Source organism: Thermobia domestica, chromosome 5 (genome assembly GCF_964235325.1).
Source record: "Thermobia domestica chromosome 5, izTheDome1.hap1.1, whole genome shotgun sequence".
In the NCBI taxonomy this organism is placed as follows: Eukaryota; Metazoa; Arthropoda; class Insecta; order Zygentoma; family Lepismatidae; genus Thermobia; species Thermobia domestica.
In genome coordinates, this window is record NC_137458.1 from 234845289 (window position 1) to 234868008 (window position 22720).

The 22720-nt window shown below is 34.5% G+C and overlaps 1 protein-coding gene across 1 annotated transcript in view; it reads right to left on the minus strand.

Moving 5' to 3' along the window:
* Positions 1-11269: 11269 nt before the first annotated feature.
* The window catches only part of LOC145684802 (uncharacterized), a 13346-nt gene continuing 1895 nt past the window's right edge, over positions 11270-22720 (minus strand). The window contains exon 3 of the mRNA XM_081757171.1: positions 11270-11967. Within this exon, the coding sequence (XP_081613297.1) occupies positions 11311-11967 (657 nt within the window). The 3' untranslated portion in view covers positions 11270-11310. The remainder of the gene's footprint in view (positions 11968-22720) is intronic.

Here is a 22720-nt window from a genome sequence, read left to right on the forward strand (position 1 = left end):
TTGTGAATAGAAGAATTTGTGCCTTCTCTTTCTTGCGTACCAAATCCACTTTTTAAAATTTTATTTATAAAATTGGCTTTTTATTTAGAGGCTTAATAGATTTTTTGTTGATTTATTTTAATGTTACTTTATTTTAACGCTTGTTTGGAATTACACCTTAATATGAGATCATAATTATATATATTCGACCTAAAACTGAGTCCTCCTGAGTAGGGATAAGAATCTTATTCTCTTAGTTCAGTCATTTTTAACGGAATACCGCGAAAAAGTTTGTACGTTGCGGGATATAATGCACCCCTTATATGAAAGTATGTGATTTATTTCTTGCAAAACGGTAACAATAACTATTTTTTGTTATTTGATACGCACACAGTTACACTTCCGTAGGTATGATAAAAAAAAATACAAACTAATTTGGCATTAGCAATTAAAAAGCATTAGATTCCTTTTAGGTATACCGTAATATTTTAAATTAAGTAGTTAGTAAGTCAAAATGTTTAAAATAAAATGAAAAATACTTAGTTAGCCACGAGCGAAGCAGGAACCTTACAATTACAGGGGCATTCAAAATTATCCGTATTTTTCAGAATCGATTGTCTGGAATGTATTTTTTTTAATAACCGTTCCTACATTTCAGTATCTATTAACTGAACTTATGCGTCACTATGCATATATGTATAATTCGTTTATATAGAGATATTATATATTTAAAGATTTAAAAATGAGCATACAACGTAACGATGACCAATCCATAGACAAAACATTTAAACATCAATGACAAGCTGTGTGAAATCACTAAATTGGTCATTGAAATGTTTTGTGTAATACGTGGAAATCTGTATATCCGCTACATACAATGTGTGTCCATAAAACATTTTTTCTTAGATACGTTTTTGTTGTAACAGAAATACTTCACTGAGTTATTTAATGCATTTTTGCCAGTACGTCATTTCAGATTTTACTTGGGAGAGGGTAAAGTCTCTCCTATATAAGTAGTTTCACGTTCTTTCTTGGCACGTTATAATACTACTAATTAAAACTATCTATATCTCCAAGTTAGGGATATAGATACGTTCTCCTGCTCAACACTCCAAATGACACCCTCGTATTTGACTTAAAAGAAAGGAAATTTAGAAACTTGATTCACTGTTTTTGTTATGAAACTTTAATTTTCATTTAAAATGAAATATTTGTCGAAATGTTTCAAACAATAGTTTTGTTCCTTTAGAAAGAAAGCTACTTTAAATTCCAAAATTAATCTAATAAATTTATCATTGTATTTATTATCTTTTATTGTTGTTAATTTTGCTGTGTTAAATTCATATGAGTAATATTATTTAATACATATTTAGTGATCAAATTGCAATTTGCAAAATTAAGAACGATTATAGTAGATATTAACAAATAAGTTAATCACAGTCACTTTTAAATTAAATGCAGTTCCTTTTATGTGAGAACAAAGGTAGTATTTGATACTTTTCTACAAATTTCTCATATTACTTCTGGATGAAAGTTTCTCTGAGACAAATATTATAATTGTTGATTGATTTGGTGTTCAATGTCTCTCTTCCGTACCGAGCGAATATAAGACGTGAATCTATAACTTAATATGATATCCGAACCACCCCTAGGAATCGAAGGTATGTATGCTAATATAATATCGTAATATTAGAACATGTATCATATGCATTGTACTATAAAGTATTCTAATACCGTTGATAACAGATTTTCTCATCTAAGATATAAGCAAAGAGTTATCACAATTTCTACTGAAATACGAGAACATTACCTACAGTATATTTTATTTAAAATTCCATTAGTAAAGGAAACATTATTTTACCCTTTATTACCCGAAGTGTAATTTCTTCATCTTGGCATCTACAAATTCCAGCGCATTTAGGTATCAAAAAATAAATAAATAAATATTATAAAAATAATTTCTAATTATATTTCGCGTAAGTTACGATATCTTACAATCGATCTTTTGCATTTTGTTGTGAATTCAAGTAATGTGCTGAAAGTTCATTACAACACACAAAACTAAAATAAATATGAAAATTTATGAAAAATTTGTTTTCTAAACTGTCTTTTCTGCACAAACAAGATTCCACGTCTTAGTAGTTTCGGCAAATCAAGTAAACAGAAAGTTCTGTCCTTAATATTTGTATTCAGTAAGCAAAAAAGTAAACATCATTCAACCTTTAATAATAATAATAATAATAATAATAATAATAATAATAATAATAATAATAATAATAATAATAATAATAATAATAATAATAATAATATAATGTGTGTCTGCTTTATGTGTGTGTGTGTGTCATCATCTTTTCATAGAAAGAAGCCAACTTTGGTACTCATTTAAATCTTAACCAGATATAATTGCGTACGAAGCCGTTTTTATTATTATGTTCCAGTGGGGGAGGATAGGGGGAGATGAAACATTATTCAAGTTTCTTCACTGTTTTTAAAAGAATGTCTTGCTTGTATGCAACCCACCTTACTTCTATGTAATGCAGGCTTACATAACACTAAAGGATAAATGCCCGGTCAACAAAATGATTGTGGAGAAATCCTTTAAGATCATTCTTCTCTCTTTTTTATCCAGATTATGAGTTAAGACACAAGAACGACGACTGCTTATAGGTAGTCAAAAATAAATTTGTAACTTCTTAATTTCAAGTAGAATCATAATTTCTTCAATAATTAAATAAATTGAAATAAAAGTAAACATCTAATTTTGAGAGGAAAAATACTGGGCAGGTCAAATCCAATATTTTTTCATTGCCATTCACTGGGAACGATATTAATACTCATCACTATTTAAGATATGGCACTTTCAGCCGATATGTATTCCCCATAGGGACGATAACTTTATTTAATTATAGTAGCGATATAAACTACTATGGCCACCAGCTCTTTACTCTAATTCTACTATATTGTGATGCTGTTAAAATAATCATTATTTTGTCTTGCATTATTTAATCGAAAATAGATTCTATGGTTGAATAACCTGAAGGTTCACCCACTAAGCTAGTACAGCAGACGTAGGTTGGTAGTGTTCCGTCTTCAGCTAAAATGTCATAGGAAAGTTTTAAAAAAAGAAAAGAAAACTACCGGATTCGAGTGAAAGAATAGTTTAGAAATTAGGATGATGAACACCAGGTATACGAAAACAGATTAATTACGGCACTTGTTACCCACATATCCATTTAGTATTCTCCCGATACAAAATACTCTCACTTCTATATTGTTAAAAAGTCATGTATTTGAGAGAGGTTATTATTACATATATTGCTTAAACTTAAATTTGAATTAGCTTTAAAGAACAGAATTCTCTGGGGGAAAAAGAGATTTTAGATAGTATAATCCCTTAATTTTGTGACAATATTAATCCTTAAACGAAAAGAAAAAGAAGAAGTAATCATATTTATAATATAGAATCATCTCAGTCTCTGAGTAACGCCAATATCCTGGAATGCTATACAACTCTGTGTAGAGTTGTGTAATGTTGGTTGTAGAAAGACACGGGACACAATTATAATTCCTTACAATAAACTGTAAACGTCTTAATGTATTACGTTTCTAATAGTAAACAGGTACGCTGAAAGATATAGCTATGTACGCTATAACTGGTCTGTCTGATGCTAATAGATATTTGCTACCTGTGGGATAGTTGTTCATAACGAAATCTTTAAATTAACAAAAATATGATATTGAGTTTGGTATGGTTGGTGGGCAAACACAAATAAATAAAAGAAATTCTAAAATGTAAACAATAAAAGCTTTTAACTAAGCACAGTTTTAACCTATAGTGACGGTTGGACAAAGGCATGAGTACAACAACTAGTTTGGGAATAACAGAAAATGAACTACTCCATGGCACACCTCAATGACCCTTGGAGGATCAAAACATCAACTACTTTCTAACAATGACTACATGTTGTTGTCAAAAATTATATACCTAGGTAAAACGCAATTGCGGTAGCATAGGCGGTAAGGCATCTGCATACCAGCCGAACCTTACATGTTCGATCCCCGATGCAAATATGAAACTTTTCTCCCCTCTATCCTTGTTCTAGTGTTACTCAGGGAGGGGTTCATCAAGTCTTTGTAAAATAGGTATCTGCGGAAATCTGGATCCAAAAGCGAACTACGATTGGTGCTGCGTGCTGACTATGTCACCTCCTAAAAGTGCTGAAATCTACAAAGTGTAGAACCTTACCTCCACAAAGCTGTTGGGCCTCATATGGAGAGAGGGCAGGGTGCAAAGCCACCACAATGGATTTAGGAAGACATGAGCGTAAAAAACAAGCCTAAGAAGGGCTTCATACTGCTTTGTCTTTCGTTTCTATTCTGTTTTATAAGTTGTCAGATCATGGTGACTTCACGGGCCTTGCTTCGTGGTAACATTTGGAAACGTAATTGTTGCGTAGCGTAATAAAACGCAACATATACAAAAATCAATTATAACTTGTGTGCCTGTTATCGCAAACTGAAACGCATATGTTACATTCGTTGACGCAAACTATTACAGAATGGAGGAATGGCGTGGGTTTGTGTAGTTGTCTTCTGTGTGTCTCCATGCCATTAGTTCACCCCTTAATTACTTATGAATAATTGTAATTTATTTGCAAAGTTTTCACAGTAACGTCACTTTATTCGCCTCTCACTAACTTATTAGTGGGAGAATTTTATTACAAAATTATTAAGTAACGTTAAATTCCTCATCTCTCAGGATGTGTCGCACATGCATGTTTACCTTCTTTCAGCTACTAATAATTATTTTGCTAATATAAAGTACACTTAGGCACTTAACCGTAAGTGAAATCATGACAGTTGGATGATTACTTGCAGCAGGACAGGAACCCATCACAGGACATAACGAACACATTAAAAGAAATTACATTACTGATTTGAAGTCGGTAATAAAAATCATTAAAATGTTTCAGATGTAAATTGTGTGATATATTAAAATTTATTGCTATAAGTGCACTAAATAGTACTGATAAATACAGAATAAAAACAATTCAGATTTATCACGAAAAGTCTTGACAAAATTAATTCAAATATAAAATTTACGTTTAGTTTCACTCATTCTAGTAAATTCCCATTTTAAAAAATGATTTTTAGATGTGTATGTATGAAGTTCCAAACGTACTTATAAGGAAATTGCATGACGTTTGCATGAGAAAGCTTGTGAGAATGAAAAAAAAATACCTTTGGTCTGTCGAACACACACACACAAAAAAAGAAAAAGTTTTATCGCATTTTCATGGACTATAATCTTTCTGAAAATTGGTCTAAAGAGATATTGTTCTGAGAAACGTGTCCTTTCCCACAAGACAATCTGAAGTCCTCAACTGCCGTCTGCAATAGACGCAGGAAGATGATACTGACCTTCACAACAATACCGTTAGAGCATACAGCCTTGACATTTCATCACGCATAAAACACATAAATTCTTGACATACAAATTTGCATGTGTTCCAAAGAAGATTCATTTACCCTTTCGGAGGACCACAAGTCTTTGTTTACATTATTACTGTAGTCCTTGCCGCACGGAACTCTTTTGGCGATTTCCTACTGAAATTTTGTGCAATACTCAACTTTTTTGTTCTTTTTTTTTTCGTACAAGACAAATATATTTACAATGTACGACAGAAGAATCATACTTATGAGTGAGTTTGAGTCCATATTTGCATTAAGGACTTGAGCTGCTTCCGCAGCCTTCCAAGCGAAAAGATCTTCCTTGTGAGAGTCACGAATGGTTGGTTTTTTATTAATGCATTTGTCACGGTACCTAACGCCAAGATACAAACATTGGATGCTTTTTTATTTTCATTCTTCTTCTTTTGTTCTAAAATATTGAGAACAATTTTGTTCTGTATGACTTTTTTTAAATATACGCACACGTCCTTGATCTCTTCCCCTGTGACATGAAAGATAGCAAAGGCGAGTATAAGGAGGTTTTTTTGTTTTTTGTTTTTTACTTGCTTCACTTTCAGTGAAGAAGGGCTTAATTTATGCTGAATTTTGGAGAGGAAATTGGATGCATGGTATGAGTTTGTGTAATTGTAAAAATAAGACCAAAGAAAGTAAGTTTGATGGATAGGTTACTCAGCACGCTACACGCAACGTTTTAAGTGTCGGAGGAGTTTCACAAATATAATTTTTTAACATGAAATTGTACTACCATAGTTTTCTAAGATGCTCTTACCGTCTTACACGTTAAGATGGCTATTTGTATAAGACCCATCCCAAAATTTAACAATCATTTATATACTAAAATACAAAATTGAAAGTAAAAGTTTAGTATAATTTAAAACTACAAATTATTTAACAAAATACTGTAATAGCTTTTGAACCGTGAAGTAACCTTTTTGAAACCTGCAAAATCGACGTCACTGCTGTTGCCAATTGCACCTTCACCGTCGACCTCAGTTTTTTCTTCTCTTTTTTAATCATTATCATCGTCGTCGTTTTTGCTAAATAAAATGAGGTTCACTTCAATTTAAGGGGATCACTGATGTTACATTTAAGAAAATATTTAATGACAGTTTGCTTGTTTATTTTCGGCCCATTCGTACACCTGTGCAACTGCACGACGAAAAGAGCATGCAGAAAGTTTTAAGTAATAAAAGGCGACCTACAATATGTATCTTCACTGTATTTCTGAAGGCTTACTTCAAGGGTAAAAGATATGTCTTGAACCTGCAGCATCATTTCAGGTTTTGTTTAGTGGGAAGAGGAGAAGACTTTGCAATATAAATGAAATTTAATATTTTCATTACTATTGATTAATATAAATGAAACTCCTACCTTAAACACCAGAAAATATACTTAAAAAAAAGAAAAAGGTAACAACAAAATAGTTTCCACAAAATATCACAATGGAGAAATCCAGGCTAAACTAAATTGAAATACAGCCTAACCTTACGTACATGAACGGTTTAAAGTTACAGTGATGTAAGTCAGTTTCTCAGAGAGAAAGACACAGAAACCGGATCTAGATAAGTCAATTTGCTAACAGAAAACGTAAGTCATTCAAATGTCAATAGATAGTAGTGGTAGTTCTAGTGATAAAGGAAAAGAACTTTTCTTTAAAAAAAAACTGTATATTGCATCTAGAAAACAAGGAAAATGTGGGTGGCTTATTGCAATTTTAACCTTTCCACATGATTCTATACAATTACAAATGAAAACCACTGGCAAGGGAATGCATAACTTTTGTGCAAGGAATAGTTATGTGACGCTTTCGATACTGTATCAGTCTCATCTTCAGACTGAAAGATATTATGTGATAAATATATGGAAATCGTCATATAACTAGTTTTTTTTTTTTTTTTTTTTTTTTAAGTTGTGTGCCGCCATGTCAGTGTATTTATCCTTTATAGTTGAATGTTAAACACATCCGTCAGGTAATGAGCAATTAATCAAAAGATAAAAACACATAGAATACTTCAAATTTTGGAGACCTTGTGAGTAAATTAGAAATGAGCTATAAATATTCGGTATGTGCCCGATTACTATAGCACTTGCAACTCATGACATCTTACAAATAATATTATATATGCATTTTATATATAACAAAAATTAAAGTTCAGTAGTTAGTGATAATTTTAAGTTTCATATAATCTATAATAGGGTATTCGTCTCGCTAGTGTTATAATAAAAGATTTGATAATGATTCTAGTGAAGTATTAACTTTCATGTTAACAAATAAAATTTGTTTTATGAAAGTTATAAAATTTCTGTATAGTTTGAGTTTAGAAGAAAATAACATAAAAGAGAAGGTACCCAAGGGAAGGAGTTCACTGTGTCCAGAGTATTCTCCACCCAACTCTTTTTAAAAACGATTTTAAATAATATACTTTTGTTTTATCTATCACGAGAGCACATACAGAAGGTCCAAATAGTCCAAAATCTCTTCAACTTTCGACTTTGGACCCTACCTTCCCAACAAAAGTTTCTAGGTACACGCCTAACTTAGAATGATAGATTAATTATCTCATTGGCTGATAAATATGTTGAATGTATGTATATCTGCAATGTAATATTTTTAACAAAGTGTTTGTTTATTTTATACTTGTTTTAATAACAAATATTGCAACCCCATGTTAAAAATTAGTAGTTCTTAGTTTCAGTTCTCTTCAAGTTATTCGGGAAATGTAATTTTACTCTTATTTTCAACAACGTTTTGATAATGACAGTGATGTGACTTTCCATGAATGTTCAACGTATCTCACTACTTCGTCATTTAAAGGTAATAAATCTCAAGCTATTGCAGGCTACACAAAAGAACATAAAAGGCAATACATATTATAGGGTCTAATCTAGTTTTACTCTCTTTATTTAATTGATTTTAAATAAAACCTCGCCGTCAACTTTGGAAACATTAATAATGGATGATGGGAAAGTAATCATTTTGTGAAGAAACAAGATCAGAATTTATATATTGAAAGTATCACTCCGATATTAGTCCGGTAAAATAAAGAAAAGCATTGAAAACCCTTAGTCAGGAATTGTCCCGTGTTCGAATTTGGGCTGAACAAAAAATATGATTATTCTCATGTGTTGGTCAACTAAGAGTGCGCATCCATGGTTTCCACGGTTCAATAGAGTGCACCATCCACAACTACACTCTATTCATCTTAATATTTATTTCAGTAAAAGTTACAACAAATCATTTCTTTCCTATTGTCTTGGCATCTTATAAAATTGCATGCCTATACGACGAGTACGTTCATATTAAAATGAACAATTGTTGAATTCTCTTGATAAGATACGCGTAGTAGTATGTAAAGAAATATAGCAAGAGGGCGCGTGGTTTTGTTTAGAAATAAAATGCACGTATTGATGTTTCCAAATATAAACTACGCGTAAAGTATTACACTATACATACTCCAATATTGCTGTACTCATATTATTATTCACTAAAGCACAACATTGTATTAAAATTAGAGTAATTTATCTGGAATTTTCTTAATTTTGTAAAATATAATAGTCAACCTTTTTTACAAGAAGAAAAAATATTACAACGAAAAATTTTGACGGAAACTATCATGATCAGTCGTAGATGGTTTATACCCACTGGTGGAACTAGAATATTTTGCTACAGGACCTTACTTCTGAGAATTAAAAAAAAACTTTCAGGTTCAACCTGTAGTTCAACGGTCGTTTTGGGGGAGACAACAGTTTTCTAGAAAGGACCTGGCTACCCTTGCCGCGCTCTAGTTACACCTATTTGTACTGTACATTTGCAGACACCAGGTAAGTTTGCCACTTTGGAGAAGCTGAAAAATATCCCGTCTTCCAACTTAAAAGGTTTCGTAGTATATTAAAAAAAGACAACAAACAAACAAAGAAAATAAACTCACGTGGCTCTAAAATATTCATAAAATACGAAGCAGTACCATGCTCATCCATGGACTTGTAGTTTATATTTGTAATGATTTTTTTTTGATATTTTAATATTAAGAGCGTGACTAGTTTTGATTCACGTTTTTCAATCTTCAGCCTGGAGCCATCGTCACCGACACCCAAAGCAGACATCAAAAATGTTTCTTCATCACTCTCCGTTAAAATAAATAAGATATTCCCCAAGGGTTATATATATCAAAATTGTTGTTAACTTTCATGTTAACAACGCCCAACTGCTCAAAAGAGTCGGCCACTTTAATTACTTTTGTTGTGAAATCACTTATAATATTAGGGGATTAACACTGTAAACCGCAAATTCTAATGTTTGTACACGAGTGAGAACAACATAATTAATCAAATGAACTTTGCATTTCATAGTTGGTTTAAGAGTTGATTTTTTCTTTATTGAAATCATCCTCCAATAAACTAATTCTACAATAATATTAGAATTTAACGAAAAATAAGTCTAAAGATGAGAAATATAACCATAGTAGCAAGAAAGTTTTCGGCCAGTTGGCGCGTGCCTGGCTTTTGGCTTTCTATTCTTACACTTGAAATGCATGCTTTCATGAAATTTGTCTTTTTTAGTACTTGCAAGAGATGCCTTAGACCCTACACAGAGCATCATAGCATCACTGGTCGTTTATTGGCTATTGACTTGACTTTACTTATAAAACGCTTGTGTCAAGCTCGAATGGAACACCGAATGCAAGGTTGCCCCTATATAACTTCGTTACTGGAATCCAACTTGTGGCATGCTTGCACGTTTTCCAACCAAACTGAATGCAAGCTTGGCCGACTTGCAATTCAAGCTTACATCAAGCAGTTTGCAAGTTGTTTCTGGTACTAGAGAACAATTAATAGATCTTATTTGAGTTGGACAAAGTGATATTATTAGTAAGTGTAAATCTTTCGAGAAGACGAATGTTTATGGAAGAAATGAAAGAAATGAAATATTTCAGTTTTACGCTCCACGATTATGTCGGATAAACTAAAGGAGACGGTGATTAATAAGATTGAGTGAAATAGTGTAATGAATAAAGTGGGAGGAAACGGGAGAATCCCGAGAAAACCTATACACACGATGTTTGTCCATCACAAAAAAAAACACTTGGCGCGAGCTGGGATTGAACCAGGACCCCACGCATCAGAGGTGAACGCTCTACCACTGGTACTAGTTATTCTTGTGATAGAACTGAATATTTTTTATGTACCGTGCATATAAAAATGCACAGTTAACTAGGACATTATCTCTATTGTTGTTTGTGATCCAACAGTGACACCTCCTAACATTGAGACACGCTGCCTGTACATTTACATTAAAAATAAACATGTTTTACACTTACCAGTGAGTCCATACCAAGATTTACTAGTTCATTTTATCGTTCATCAGTCTCCGATTATTTTCCAAATGACTAGCTTCTTGTAATTTTAGAAAGACACTTCGCTAATAACTCTAGAGCTGAGAGCCAGAGGAAAACATCATTTCCTTTGTCAGAATACAGAAATTCAAAAGGGCTGCACTGCGATGAATTCACTTCTACTAATAGCCTCTTCTTTAATGGACATTTTTGATATCCTCTTTTACTAATGTAACCTTTCAAAGTGATTAAGATTCATAGATCTCAAAAGTGCATTTTTTAAATATTACTTTTCTAATGATGATGTTAAATAGATTATGTATATAGTAACTTCGTAAAAGAAACAAATCTTTTTCAAACAATGTATTTAGAAAAATTTATTAAATAAAATGTAAACTTTGTAGTGTACGAACCTTTGATACAAAAGGGTACAAAATATACAAAATGACTATGATATAATAATATGTACAAATATCTAGCAAGCGTTGTTTTAATGTTAAGTGTTCACACATCATAGAATTAGGTTTTACCATAAAACTTCGTAAGGTTCCTCTTCATATAGCTCCGTCTCGGCATCAACATAATTGGGAGAAAGACCAGAAAATATGTAACTTGGGCTTGAACTCACGACTGCTCCTGATTTCGTATTGACAAGGGTTTCTGCTACTGGAATATCAGAAGTTGCCGCAGAAGCTAAATGTGCCTGTACCAATTTCCACTTCTTTTCGTTAATGGCATCTGCAGATGTCGCTATAACTTTGATGGGTTTCAAAATGGGACTATGACTGTGGTGATGGTGATGATGGAATGAAGGGTGTTTAATGAATTTGTGATGGGCTGAGTGATGTTTATGGACTTGGTATGGTGAAGGTGCAGCAACCAATGTTACTGCTGGTGTTGCAGATACGTAACTTGCAGGTACGGCTGCAGCTGTGAGAAGTCCACCTCCGGTAGCCACTTCCTTAATAGCCGTTGTGGCCACTTTAGGGGCTACTCTGTCAACAACTGCATTAAATCCGTGGATGGGATCAGCGGTATAGGTGACAGTTCTTACACTACCATCAGCATCTACAAGACTGTATTGACCCTTGACAATATCTCCGTCTCGGGATTCCCATTGCATCTTGTTGTCACCAGTATATTGATCATTTACTCCATACTCATACGAATATGAAGGGTATGACTGAAATGAAAAACATAAATACAATTATAAAACAACTATAATTAATCTGAACACTGAACTGTATATATAGAAATTATTACACCTAAGATCAAAACAATTAACTCTGTACGACACATGCAGTCATTACTAACATTTCAGCGAAATAATACAGCATTCAACGCCTCTACCACCAGCATTAAAATATCCAATAGTTTCCGTCCAAGAATAATGTCTGTACAACAGAAATATTAGATGGGATTCGATATTTGAACTCATCGTTCCTTTCGACAGTGAGGTTATATGAGACGAGGCCTGCTATTTAAAGTAGGAACAGAACCACTACTTGGGCTTGTATCATAAACAGTTAACCCCACTTGGAATCGAAGTCGGCACCACTCACATAGAAAGCATGTTATTTAGCCACATGACCACGAAGAATCACTACAACATAAGTACATTACTGCTTAACATTATATATTCATTTCACGGAATGAGATCTGTCAGTTTAGTTTCTGAAAAACGTTGAAATGTGTACCATACAGCATTGTTACAAAGAGCCTACGATTTCTTTTTGCCAATTATGCACTTCTAAATGCATTATCACAATATTATTGATATTGAAGTGCAAACGTTAAGATGAATCATAATCAGTAAAATAGAAGATTAGAAATATCAAAGGGGTATATTTTCATTTCAAATTTTCACAAGTAGTATTGTAATTCATTTTCATGTTGTATGAAATACTATTTTAGTATATTTTTCCCAGATTTTATGCAAATTATCGGGACACTAGATGTTAAAAAGTACTTCCTGTCATCACTTCTTTGTCAGATATTTAGGAAGACTCAAGTGTTATCATTTAAGTGCAAAATATTTGATAAGCATACTGCTCTTGCCAACGTAGAGTATGTTTAAAATAATATCTTGATCTGTCATCGCGGCTGACATCTTGCTGTTCATGATTTCTGTGGTCCTCCAGGTCATAAATCTCACGAAGACTAACTCCTGTTCTTCTATTAAATGTCAGCACTGTTCCACTCACTATAAGTAGCCTAAATCCTTCTTATAAGTTAAGGATTTTTTTTCGACAGAACAAACTTTTTTTCCTGACAAAATAAAAAAATAACTTTTTTCCATATATTCTGTAAAGTTATGAAAAGATTCGTCAAATATTTTGTGTCGAATACAGCGTATCTCTTAAGTTTTCAGTCCTTATTCCGTGACTAACGTTTGCAAAAACCATGGAGAGTAAAACAATGCAAAACTTACAATAATAAATTATGACTGCTATACGTATTATCGCAAACTAAACCACAGATTTTGCACTTCTTCGTGCGTTGACGCAAACCGTTATGGTTAATCGTATTTTAGCGAAACTCCTAAAACTCGAAAGGGAAAGTGGGAAACCCGAGTTCGATTCCCAGCGGGAGCTAATGTGGTTCGGATCCCTCTCTAAGCTATAGACTCCCATGTCTCACATTGCCTTGCTGCTGAAGAGGAAGTTAACCTGAAAATCAAATCAAATCAAATCAACTTTTGCTTGGTTGGCGAAAGATGTCACTAGTGTAGAGTAGCGACACATACTAGTTACATCTCTCGCCAATGCATGTCAGTGTTCGAGATATTCGTAATAGGTAGAGTTCGTCTATAAACTTGATGTGTACCATGCATCCCGAAGAGGCTGCATGAACATTTCTGAACTGGAAATTTGGTGTAATTATTTTACATTTTGTAACAAATCTGTATATTTTTTGGTAACCAATAATAGCACTTCAAAATTGGATGATATGTGTATGAACTTGATAAATACATGTTCGTCGTAGTTTTTAGTGTACGTTGGCCTACCAACCATTCACCTCTATTCCATAGTTTTGACTTCACAAGAATAATTGAAATTTTACTTCTTTCGTAACGATTATATTGACAGAGTTGGAGCGATTGATTTGGTTGGTAAATGGTTAAAAAAACAGCAATCAATTACATCTTAGGAACAACATTAGCAATTGGCTGCCCTAATGTTTCTCACTGTTGGGTCTTCTGTTTGTGGTGATAGGGTTTGTAAATGTGTTTACTGCTCATTATTTAATAAAAGTTACAATTTAATAATCATTTATCTTTCACTTCCTCCTCGTTTTAAAGTTTTATCCGAATAGTATTTTAGGCAAAACTTCAATGTAAATTTAATACCAGAACTGTAAAGCTAGCAATTTTTAGTTGGTTTATTGCAAATTTTATCTTGAAAACAGGTCCAACCATTTTGTGCACTAGGGCAAATTAGCTGTTTTCAAATGCTCTAGTTCACAAATCGATTTAGTTAGATCTCGACAGTGGGAAAACTAGTTTGAAGATTATCAGCCATCGTCCCTACCCATGAAAGAACGCTATGTCTTCTACCTAGATAGATATTGCCCATTTTATACAATATAAGTGGAACGTTCTTATTCCATGATTGCTCTCATTACAAGAATAAATACAAAATGATTGTATAGTGTAATGTTTGTGTTTGTGTCCAAATATATTGTCTGGAGTATCTGAAAATAACCAAACCGAAAGTACAACATAAGTAGAGTATATAGATACAGGAAAGAATTCGAATCGAAATAGTTCATATAAATTTGTTTCTTGTAAAGATATGCTCTCATAAAGCAAATTTGTGCTGGTCGAGGTGAATAATTTTAAAATATTTATAATAATAATAATAACAGTAGGAAACAAGAAGTTAGATATTGAAAAATTGAGGGATAAAATTGAAAACAAATTCCTTTGAAATATCAAAGGACAAAACTTCAGTCTTTTTAAAAAATAGATACAGATACAAACAAGCAATAGAAGCACCTTAAACGTTTCGACATTTCGTTTCCGTTGTAAAAGAAGGACATTACCGTGAAGAAGACATGATTAGGAATTCTAATAAAAGTAATAAGCGCCGAAATTGAAACTAAGTACCATATATATATATATATATATATATATATATATATATATATATATATATATATATCACATTTCAATGAAAATGTACACATCCGTAAGGTGCTATTTTTGACCCAAATGTTTAGACATTCTACCCCCATTATTATGCACCATTTAATCAAAGCGTCATGGTAAGATCCCAGCTTGAGGTAGGTAGTAACTATGTTACAAAATCCATTTCAAACGGGCAAGTCATTTTTCTGTCATGGGATCACAAACAACACATGACGTTGATTTTGAACATGTTATTTCACACCTCTTCTCACTCCCATGCAGGCGAAGGCTAAACATGAACTTAAATGACACCAGTAGGCCATTATTCATTTCAGTGATCACGCAAATGATGGATTGGGCACTAATAGCCCTAATCTTTTTATTGCTCTTATATGTCATCTCTTCCCAACTCCAACACTTCCCAATTCATAGCAATGGGGGCTGGACTGGAGCCTAAACGGTATCGACAGTGTCACTATTCATCTCACGGTCCCCGAAAACTATGGATTGGACATTAATAACGGCTTCTTTAGATTATTTTTATACCATACTCTTCACATCACCATCCTCCATATCTTGTTACCTTGTATTCCGATGGAAGATGTGCTTGAACTTAAATGTCATCGAGATTATCACTATTCATTTCAGAAACTTTGGAAACTAGGGATTCGACACAAAATATTAGTCGTTTCCAGTTATTTTGGTATGTCACTCCTTCCCACCTTCACTACTCGTTCCTTCTCACCTAACGCCGCTGGGGAATGAATTTAAACATAAAGGACATTAAGAGTGTCACTATTCTCTGAACGGTCCCAAAATCTATGGACACTAATATCTTTCTTTTCGATCACTTTTACAGGTCACCCTCTAACTTCCTATTTCTCTTAGGAATGATAGGAGGTTTTAGCCTCAAAGATTTTTTTAGATTATAAATATGTATATATGTACAAGATCAAGTTTGGCTGAATTTGCTCTAGGCGTTCCAGATTTGTGCTAGAACATGCATACAATCATATATATATATATATATATATATATATATATATATATATATATATATATATATATATATATATATATATATATATATATATATATATATATATATATATATACTAGCGTCAATTACCCGCTTCGCTGGGTTAAATTAAGAAAAATAGTAGTCAGTCACTTTTTACTATTACTAAAGCGCTCCTTGATATTGGTCATTTTCGATGACTTTTATATATCCATTCTCCTCCCCATGTTGCGGGCTACGGCATCGGAAGTGTCATTATTCATCTCAGCGACCCAGTGAATTCAACACTGATATTGGTAATTTTGATTTTATATATATATATCCCTCCCCTCCCACAGTTTTTGTGGGGCTCAATTTGGATTTAAATGGCATCAGCAGTGTCACTATGTTCATCTCAGAGACCTCAAAAACTATAGATTCGGCACTAATATCGGTCACTTTCGATCATTTTTAAATGTCTGTCCCCTCCTTTAAGTTAAATCGTCAAAGTGATATGACAAAAATCATCTCATGTTGGAACTTAATCTAAGTTGAAAATTTGACCGAAATCGGTCCGGAAGTTCAAGAGTTATTAAGATTTATATATATATCTCCGCCTCCCCGTCTTCTACGCTGCACCGTCAAAGTTAAATTATAAAATTATCCCAAGCTCGAACGTCATCTATGTTGAAAATTTGATCGAAATCGGTTATGTGTTTCAAGAGTTAAGTTTTATTTATTTTAATATATTTGTCCTCTCTCCTCCCCTCCCGTAAGTTCTACAGTTAAAGTGATATGATAAGAACCACCTCATACCTGAACCTTATTTATGTTGAAAATTTAGTTAAGATCGGTCGGGTGGTTTAAACGTGATGAAATCTGAAAGACAGTCACTTTTATTTTTACTATTTTGACATATATCTTCCCCCACTCCCTTCACTTCGTTGCATTGTAAAAGCGAACCGAAGAAAACATCGCAGACCCGAACCTTATCTATGTTGAAAGTTTGATCGAGATCGGACGGGTGGTTCAAGAGTTATTAAGTTTTATTTATTTTCATATATTTCCCCTCCTCTAAGATCTACTGTCAAAATGAAATGATAAAAAAAAAACTTCCCAGGTTTGAACCTCATATATGATGAAAATTTGATTGAAATCGATCGGGTGGTTCAAAAATAATTAATTCACGAACATAGTCACTTGTATTTTTATGTTTATTGATTTTTGTGTATCTCCCCCTCCATCCCCTTCCCTACGTTGCTCCGTCAAAGTGAAATGATAAAAATCATCCCAGCCCGAACCTCATCCACATTGAAAATTTGATCAAGATCGGTGGGTTGGTTCAAGAGTTATTAAGTTTTATTTATGTTTTTCTATGTCCCCCTCCTCCCCTCTCCTAAGCTGTACCGTCAAAAAAAATATCTAAAAAGTCTCACAGGCCAGAACCGCATCTATGTTGAAAATTTGATCGAGATCGGTCGGGCGGTTCAGGAGATTGAGTCACAAACATAGTCACTATACTATTAAAGAAAAATTGAAAGAACTTGAAGTAATTTACAGAACGAACTATAATGATGTAGTTCTTAAATTCATCTCTCAATGTTCTAAAGCCTCTCAAAATAGTCTTTGTCCCTTCATTTACGTGGGTGTCAGAAAGTTAGTTGCACTCCGTAAATATTTTCGGTCAAAGGCTATTTTGATGAAACTGTGTGGCAACACTGAAGACATGTAGCTGTATCGAGTGGCGTAGTGGCTTTCACGAGGCAAGTGAAGGTGTTCTGATAATCAGTCGTAAACATAGCTCGACAGCTGCAAATGGCGTCCAAATTGAAAATGCGTGCAGTGATTCGCTTTTTTTGTGTGCGCGTGGGCGAAAAGGTGTAACTGCACTGACATTTGCACCTATGTGGTGAAAATGCAGTCACTGACGAGTTTAGGTGGGAAGTGTGGGATCACCCTCCTTATAACCCAGACCTTTCACCGTGTGACTTCCATGTGTTTGTTCTTATGAAAGATAAACTTTCAAAGCGGCGACACCACTCGGGTAACGAGCTGAAAGCTGCAGCCCAAGAATAGATATCGGAGTTGAGCGGACTTTTTTGCATAAGGCATAGAAAAACTTGTACCACGCTTCGACAAATGCTTCAATAACGAGAATGATTACGTTAAGAAGTAGATTGTAAATGGAACTTTACGATTCAAATAAAATTATTGTAAAATTTCTGTCCTGTTTTATTTTCTTATGCAGTGCAACTAACTTTTTGATTGACACTCGTATTACGAATGAAAGAATAACTTAGTAACTAGTGTTCAAGCAGAGTGAAAGAAAGTGTTAAAGTGTTTTCTCTTCTTTTACTTAACATAAGCTTTCATACGATACTTAATTTGAACCCCTTGCTATTTCAACATTTTGAGTTTGACCTCGTGTGGGACCCTGCGAAGGACCCTGGAACATTTTTTTACTTTGAATAATTATACTTTTGAAGTAATGACATATCCATGTTTTTGTTTCTACACTTATTCCACCGTTTCAGATACATACGAGTGGCCATAGACTTTGCAATGAAGATTGTGTTGATATTTTAACCCAACGCTATTTTGCACAGGCTTATCGTAGAGAGTCGCGACTTGATTTATCTTCTTTTATTTAACACCAACTTTCATACGATGTGCAAGTTGACCCCCCTTTCTATTTAAAAATTTTGAGTTGTACCCCGTCTGGGACCTTGCGGGGGACCCTGTCACAATTTATTTTACTTTGATACGTTATACTTTTGAAATGATGAAAGACATGGTTTTCTGTTTTCATATCTGTCTCACCGTTTCAGATTTTTTGAAGTTGCAACGAACTTTAAGACACGCTTAAAGGTGTTAATAAAAATGAGTAACGTTCTGCCCTCAAGTGAAATGCTTGAGACCTCCCCAATTTTGGTAACCGGTTTTGATCTTACCTTGACCCAAGCTTTCTGGAAATATATACATCACCCCCACTTTGTGGGTTCAGGTTCAAATACATCCCATGTAAGAATAAAATACTGAACAATGATGGAAAAATTTATTACGGCATTAATTTTCTACATACATCCCTACCCAGGCTACACTTTCGGGACTAGTCGTAGGAGCTCTGAAACTCCCGGGGAAAGTCGTCCACTGAAATGTTGCTAAGCACCACCGGCAGATCCCTTATTCGTTGTGTCTTTTTATCCGTTGTCCATACTTTATTTATTCGTTGTCATAGTTGAGATAATGCAGCAATATGACACAGTCTAGTTTTGTGTTAAATACGGTAAAACCGCAACTGAAATTTACTGAATGATACAGAACGCTTATGGACATGATTACTGTAGTCGAAGCAGTGTTTTAATGGTTTTCGCGTTTGGAGAATGGGCGTGAGTCCCTAGAAGATGATTCTCATGCCGGTATACATGTGAGCAGCTGTAATGAAGAAAATGTGAATCGCGTGTTTGCACTGTTTCACTCTAACCGACGAAAGTCCACCAAAAACATCGGCCAGCGCACACTATTTTTGTTGTGTCACCTTTTGGCCAAAAGAAGAGTAACCGTCCTTGAACACTTCCGATATTTGCCTGATTTGGCCCCAGTGCTATTCCCTAAGTCAAATGTTAGCTCAAGGGGAAGTATTTCTGGGATGTTGCAACGATTGAAGCGAATGTGACGGCTGTGCTGAACAACATCCCAGTGGACGACTTTCCTAGGGTGTTGCAGAGCCTCTACAATCGGTCCCGTGATGCTGTGCGGGAAGGTACGTATGTAGAGAACTAACGTAATATTTTTTGGCATCGTTAAGTATATGAGGAGCGTTTTTTCAAAACTCGATAGAGCACAAATTTTGAAAAACGGAGGTATATATGAGGTAGGTATGCTTTTTATGCTACCAATCGAGCTGTAGAAGCAGAATTGGCAAATCTCGAGCATACTGAATTATGACCGTTTTGTCAGAACTCGATAGAGGTCATGCACAGCAATTTCTCAAAACTCGATACAGCACAGCTGAATGCTACCGAATCCTGCAATCCCATGGAGTTGTCAAAGTTCTTAACAGGAACTGGCAAATCAAAACACTGAAGGAGACTTCTCAGAAGATTCTGAAAGCAAAGTTGCCATTTCACATAGGGATGTAACGTGTCATATTCTGCAGAAGTATGTACTGTTACTGTAAGTGTGCAGTACACTTACATTGGGTTACCTATGGAGGTTTCTGTTGCAAATCTGGAATTAAAGCATGCCAGAAAGAAGTGCTGAGATACTCATGCCTACAGAAGATGAACATGGTGTCCAGTGAGAAGAAGAAGAACGTAAAGAAACTCTTACACTTTTTCGAAATGCCGGAAGAAGCAAGAGGATTTTATGAAGATGTTCTCAGAGACTGCTAACTACAACGTAAATGTATGCTTCATTACTAACTATTGTAAATACTTTGTATTCTTACTTTCTGGTGTTACTTTTTGAAATTTTCCATAATATCTATTATTTTTTTATTCGTGTAACAATGTAGAAGTAATCCTTTACACTGTACAAAAAACTAATTCAATAAAACAAAATACTAATAAAAACTAAATAAAGAATATATCATGACGATATAAAACTAAAATTACAATAGTAATATAACAGTATAACAGTATAAAAAGAATAATACTAGCAGCAAATTCAGGTTCAGCCACATTCCTTTGTTTCCGGTCCTTGTACTCTATCGAGTTTCGAAAAAAACTTCATTTCTTAAGTAGCCAATTCTATAACAAATATTTGTATTCTCTAGAAGATTCACGTTGTCTGTACTTGTTCCAGGATAATAACTAGTATTACCTACAATTACGTTTCTTTAATGAAAGTTTATGTACAATAATAACAAAAATGCAATTCCTGTAAAAATGATGTTTTGTGCTCTATCGAGTTTTGAAAAAACGCTCCTCATATTATTTCGAGGTAGTCGTGAACTTATTGAACTCATTGTGTATTCTGTGTAATATACTGCTTACCCAGTTAATACCACACAAGCGTAGAAACATCACTAGCCCCAAAGCCAAAAATGCCTCTCAAGAATATTCAAATTAAATTATTCATATTTCCAATTCTTCTTTGACGAGAGTATTTCAGGCTAGTTATACGGTCGGATGAGAAATGAGGAGAAATCTGGTAAGCAGTACCCGTGCGTCCAGTAGATAATTACAGATAGTTTTACTTGACTCTTCTTGTGCGTGCGATCAGAAATGATAGTTCCTCTGATCTGGACTTCCAGGTATGCATCTATAAGCCGCTGCCTCCGGAACATGGCTGGCGTGGATGTGTATCTCCTTCGCACCAATGACACCAACATTGATGCACAGCGAAAATTTCCGATACAACTCATGCACGATCACATCGCTTCCCGTAGACACACTATACGCCCACGCTCAAATAAATTAAATGTATATACAAACTAACCACACCTATGCCACCCTGACGTTTCTTCAAAATTCTGAACTAAATTTCACGCAGCACGCGGTGCGGAAATACTTTTGGATGTCATTAACTGCTGTCGTGATTTTCTCATTACGGCGCTGCTGATAATTTCATATACCAACAATTCGCGGGAAATACAATCTTTCTACCCCACTATCTTCTGGGTGGAAGTTTCTCAATTTCTATTCAAAAAATGAACCGATGTATTAGGTTAGTACAAATGAAATGTCCGCCCCACTCCCGTCATTACCAAAAGCTAAAATAATGAACACAACTATACCTGGTTAATCAAAATAGTCTTCATGTCCAACTACACACTTTTCCCACCCCACAGCCTCTGTTTAGATTTCGAGCCAAAAGAAATGTCGAAAGAAATTCGAAGTCTGAGATGCGAAGAAGTTCTTAATCGCATGTTGCACTACTACTAAGTCATTAATAAAGTTCTCTTTTAAAAGACGATAAAGGTTCTGAAGGTAGTCGGTGTGAAAGTTGTCAAGACAATATGTATTGTAAAATGGAGAATCATTCTGCACCTCATATAGAGGCTGCACCGTTCTTTGAGCTGCACGTGTATGGATGTGAATGCAATATGAGGACACCATGTCTGTTGATTGTTGCTGGGCTCCACTGTAACGATTCGTGGTGATGGTTTTGCTTGATGTAGAAAGGCATGCTGGGTCACCTCAACCTAGACGATAAAATCAGCTAAATGTTCTGCATCTAGAGTTGTGGTTTCGGAAACCGACCTGGCTTTGATCATGATCCAACCATTGTCCCGACTGTTTGCTTGTCATAGCAGATCCATTTCTGATCTGAAGAGAAAAATCCGATTCAGGACATTTACTCGGTTATTTCGTACACTCAGAGTACTGCGCACTTCTACACGACCATTCATGTCAACTAGTGTCAACTTACGTAGCATTCAGAGTCAGACTTGATTGCGCTGAGCCGTTGGACAACAGTGGTGTGGCATATGCCTAACTCGTCTGCAATGGATGAACAATTTTCCAAGGATCCGTTTCTACGGTGTTCCTGTGAAGCTTATCCGAACATGATATTGGCTGGTGTCCACTGATCTCATTTTGCAATGGTGTATCATCGGAACTAAATTTTGCATACCAGCAGTCGAACGGTGCGTTCATTCGCCATACCTGGCCCATATGTTCTATTAATGCTTTAACAACTTACTGTGCAGAATGTTCCAGTTAGAATTAGTAAATTAAAATGGCTCGCAATTGTGTTCTTCTTGCTACACTTTTATATGGCGCTGTTCAACAGCACACTGCTGTGCGCGTACGTGTACAGAGTTTGTGAGGTTGGGCATGCATCCTTAGGTCTATCTCTGTGTTG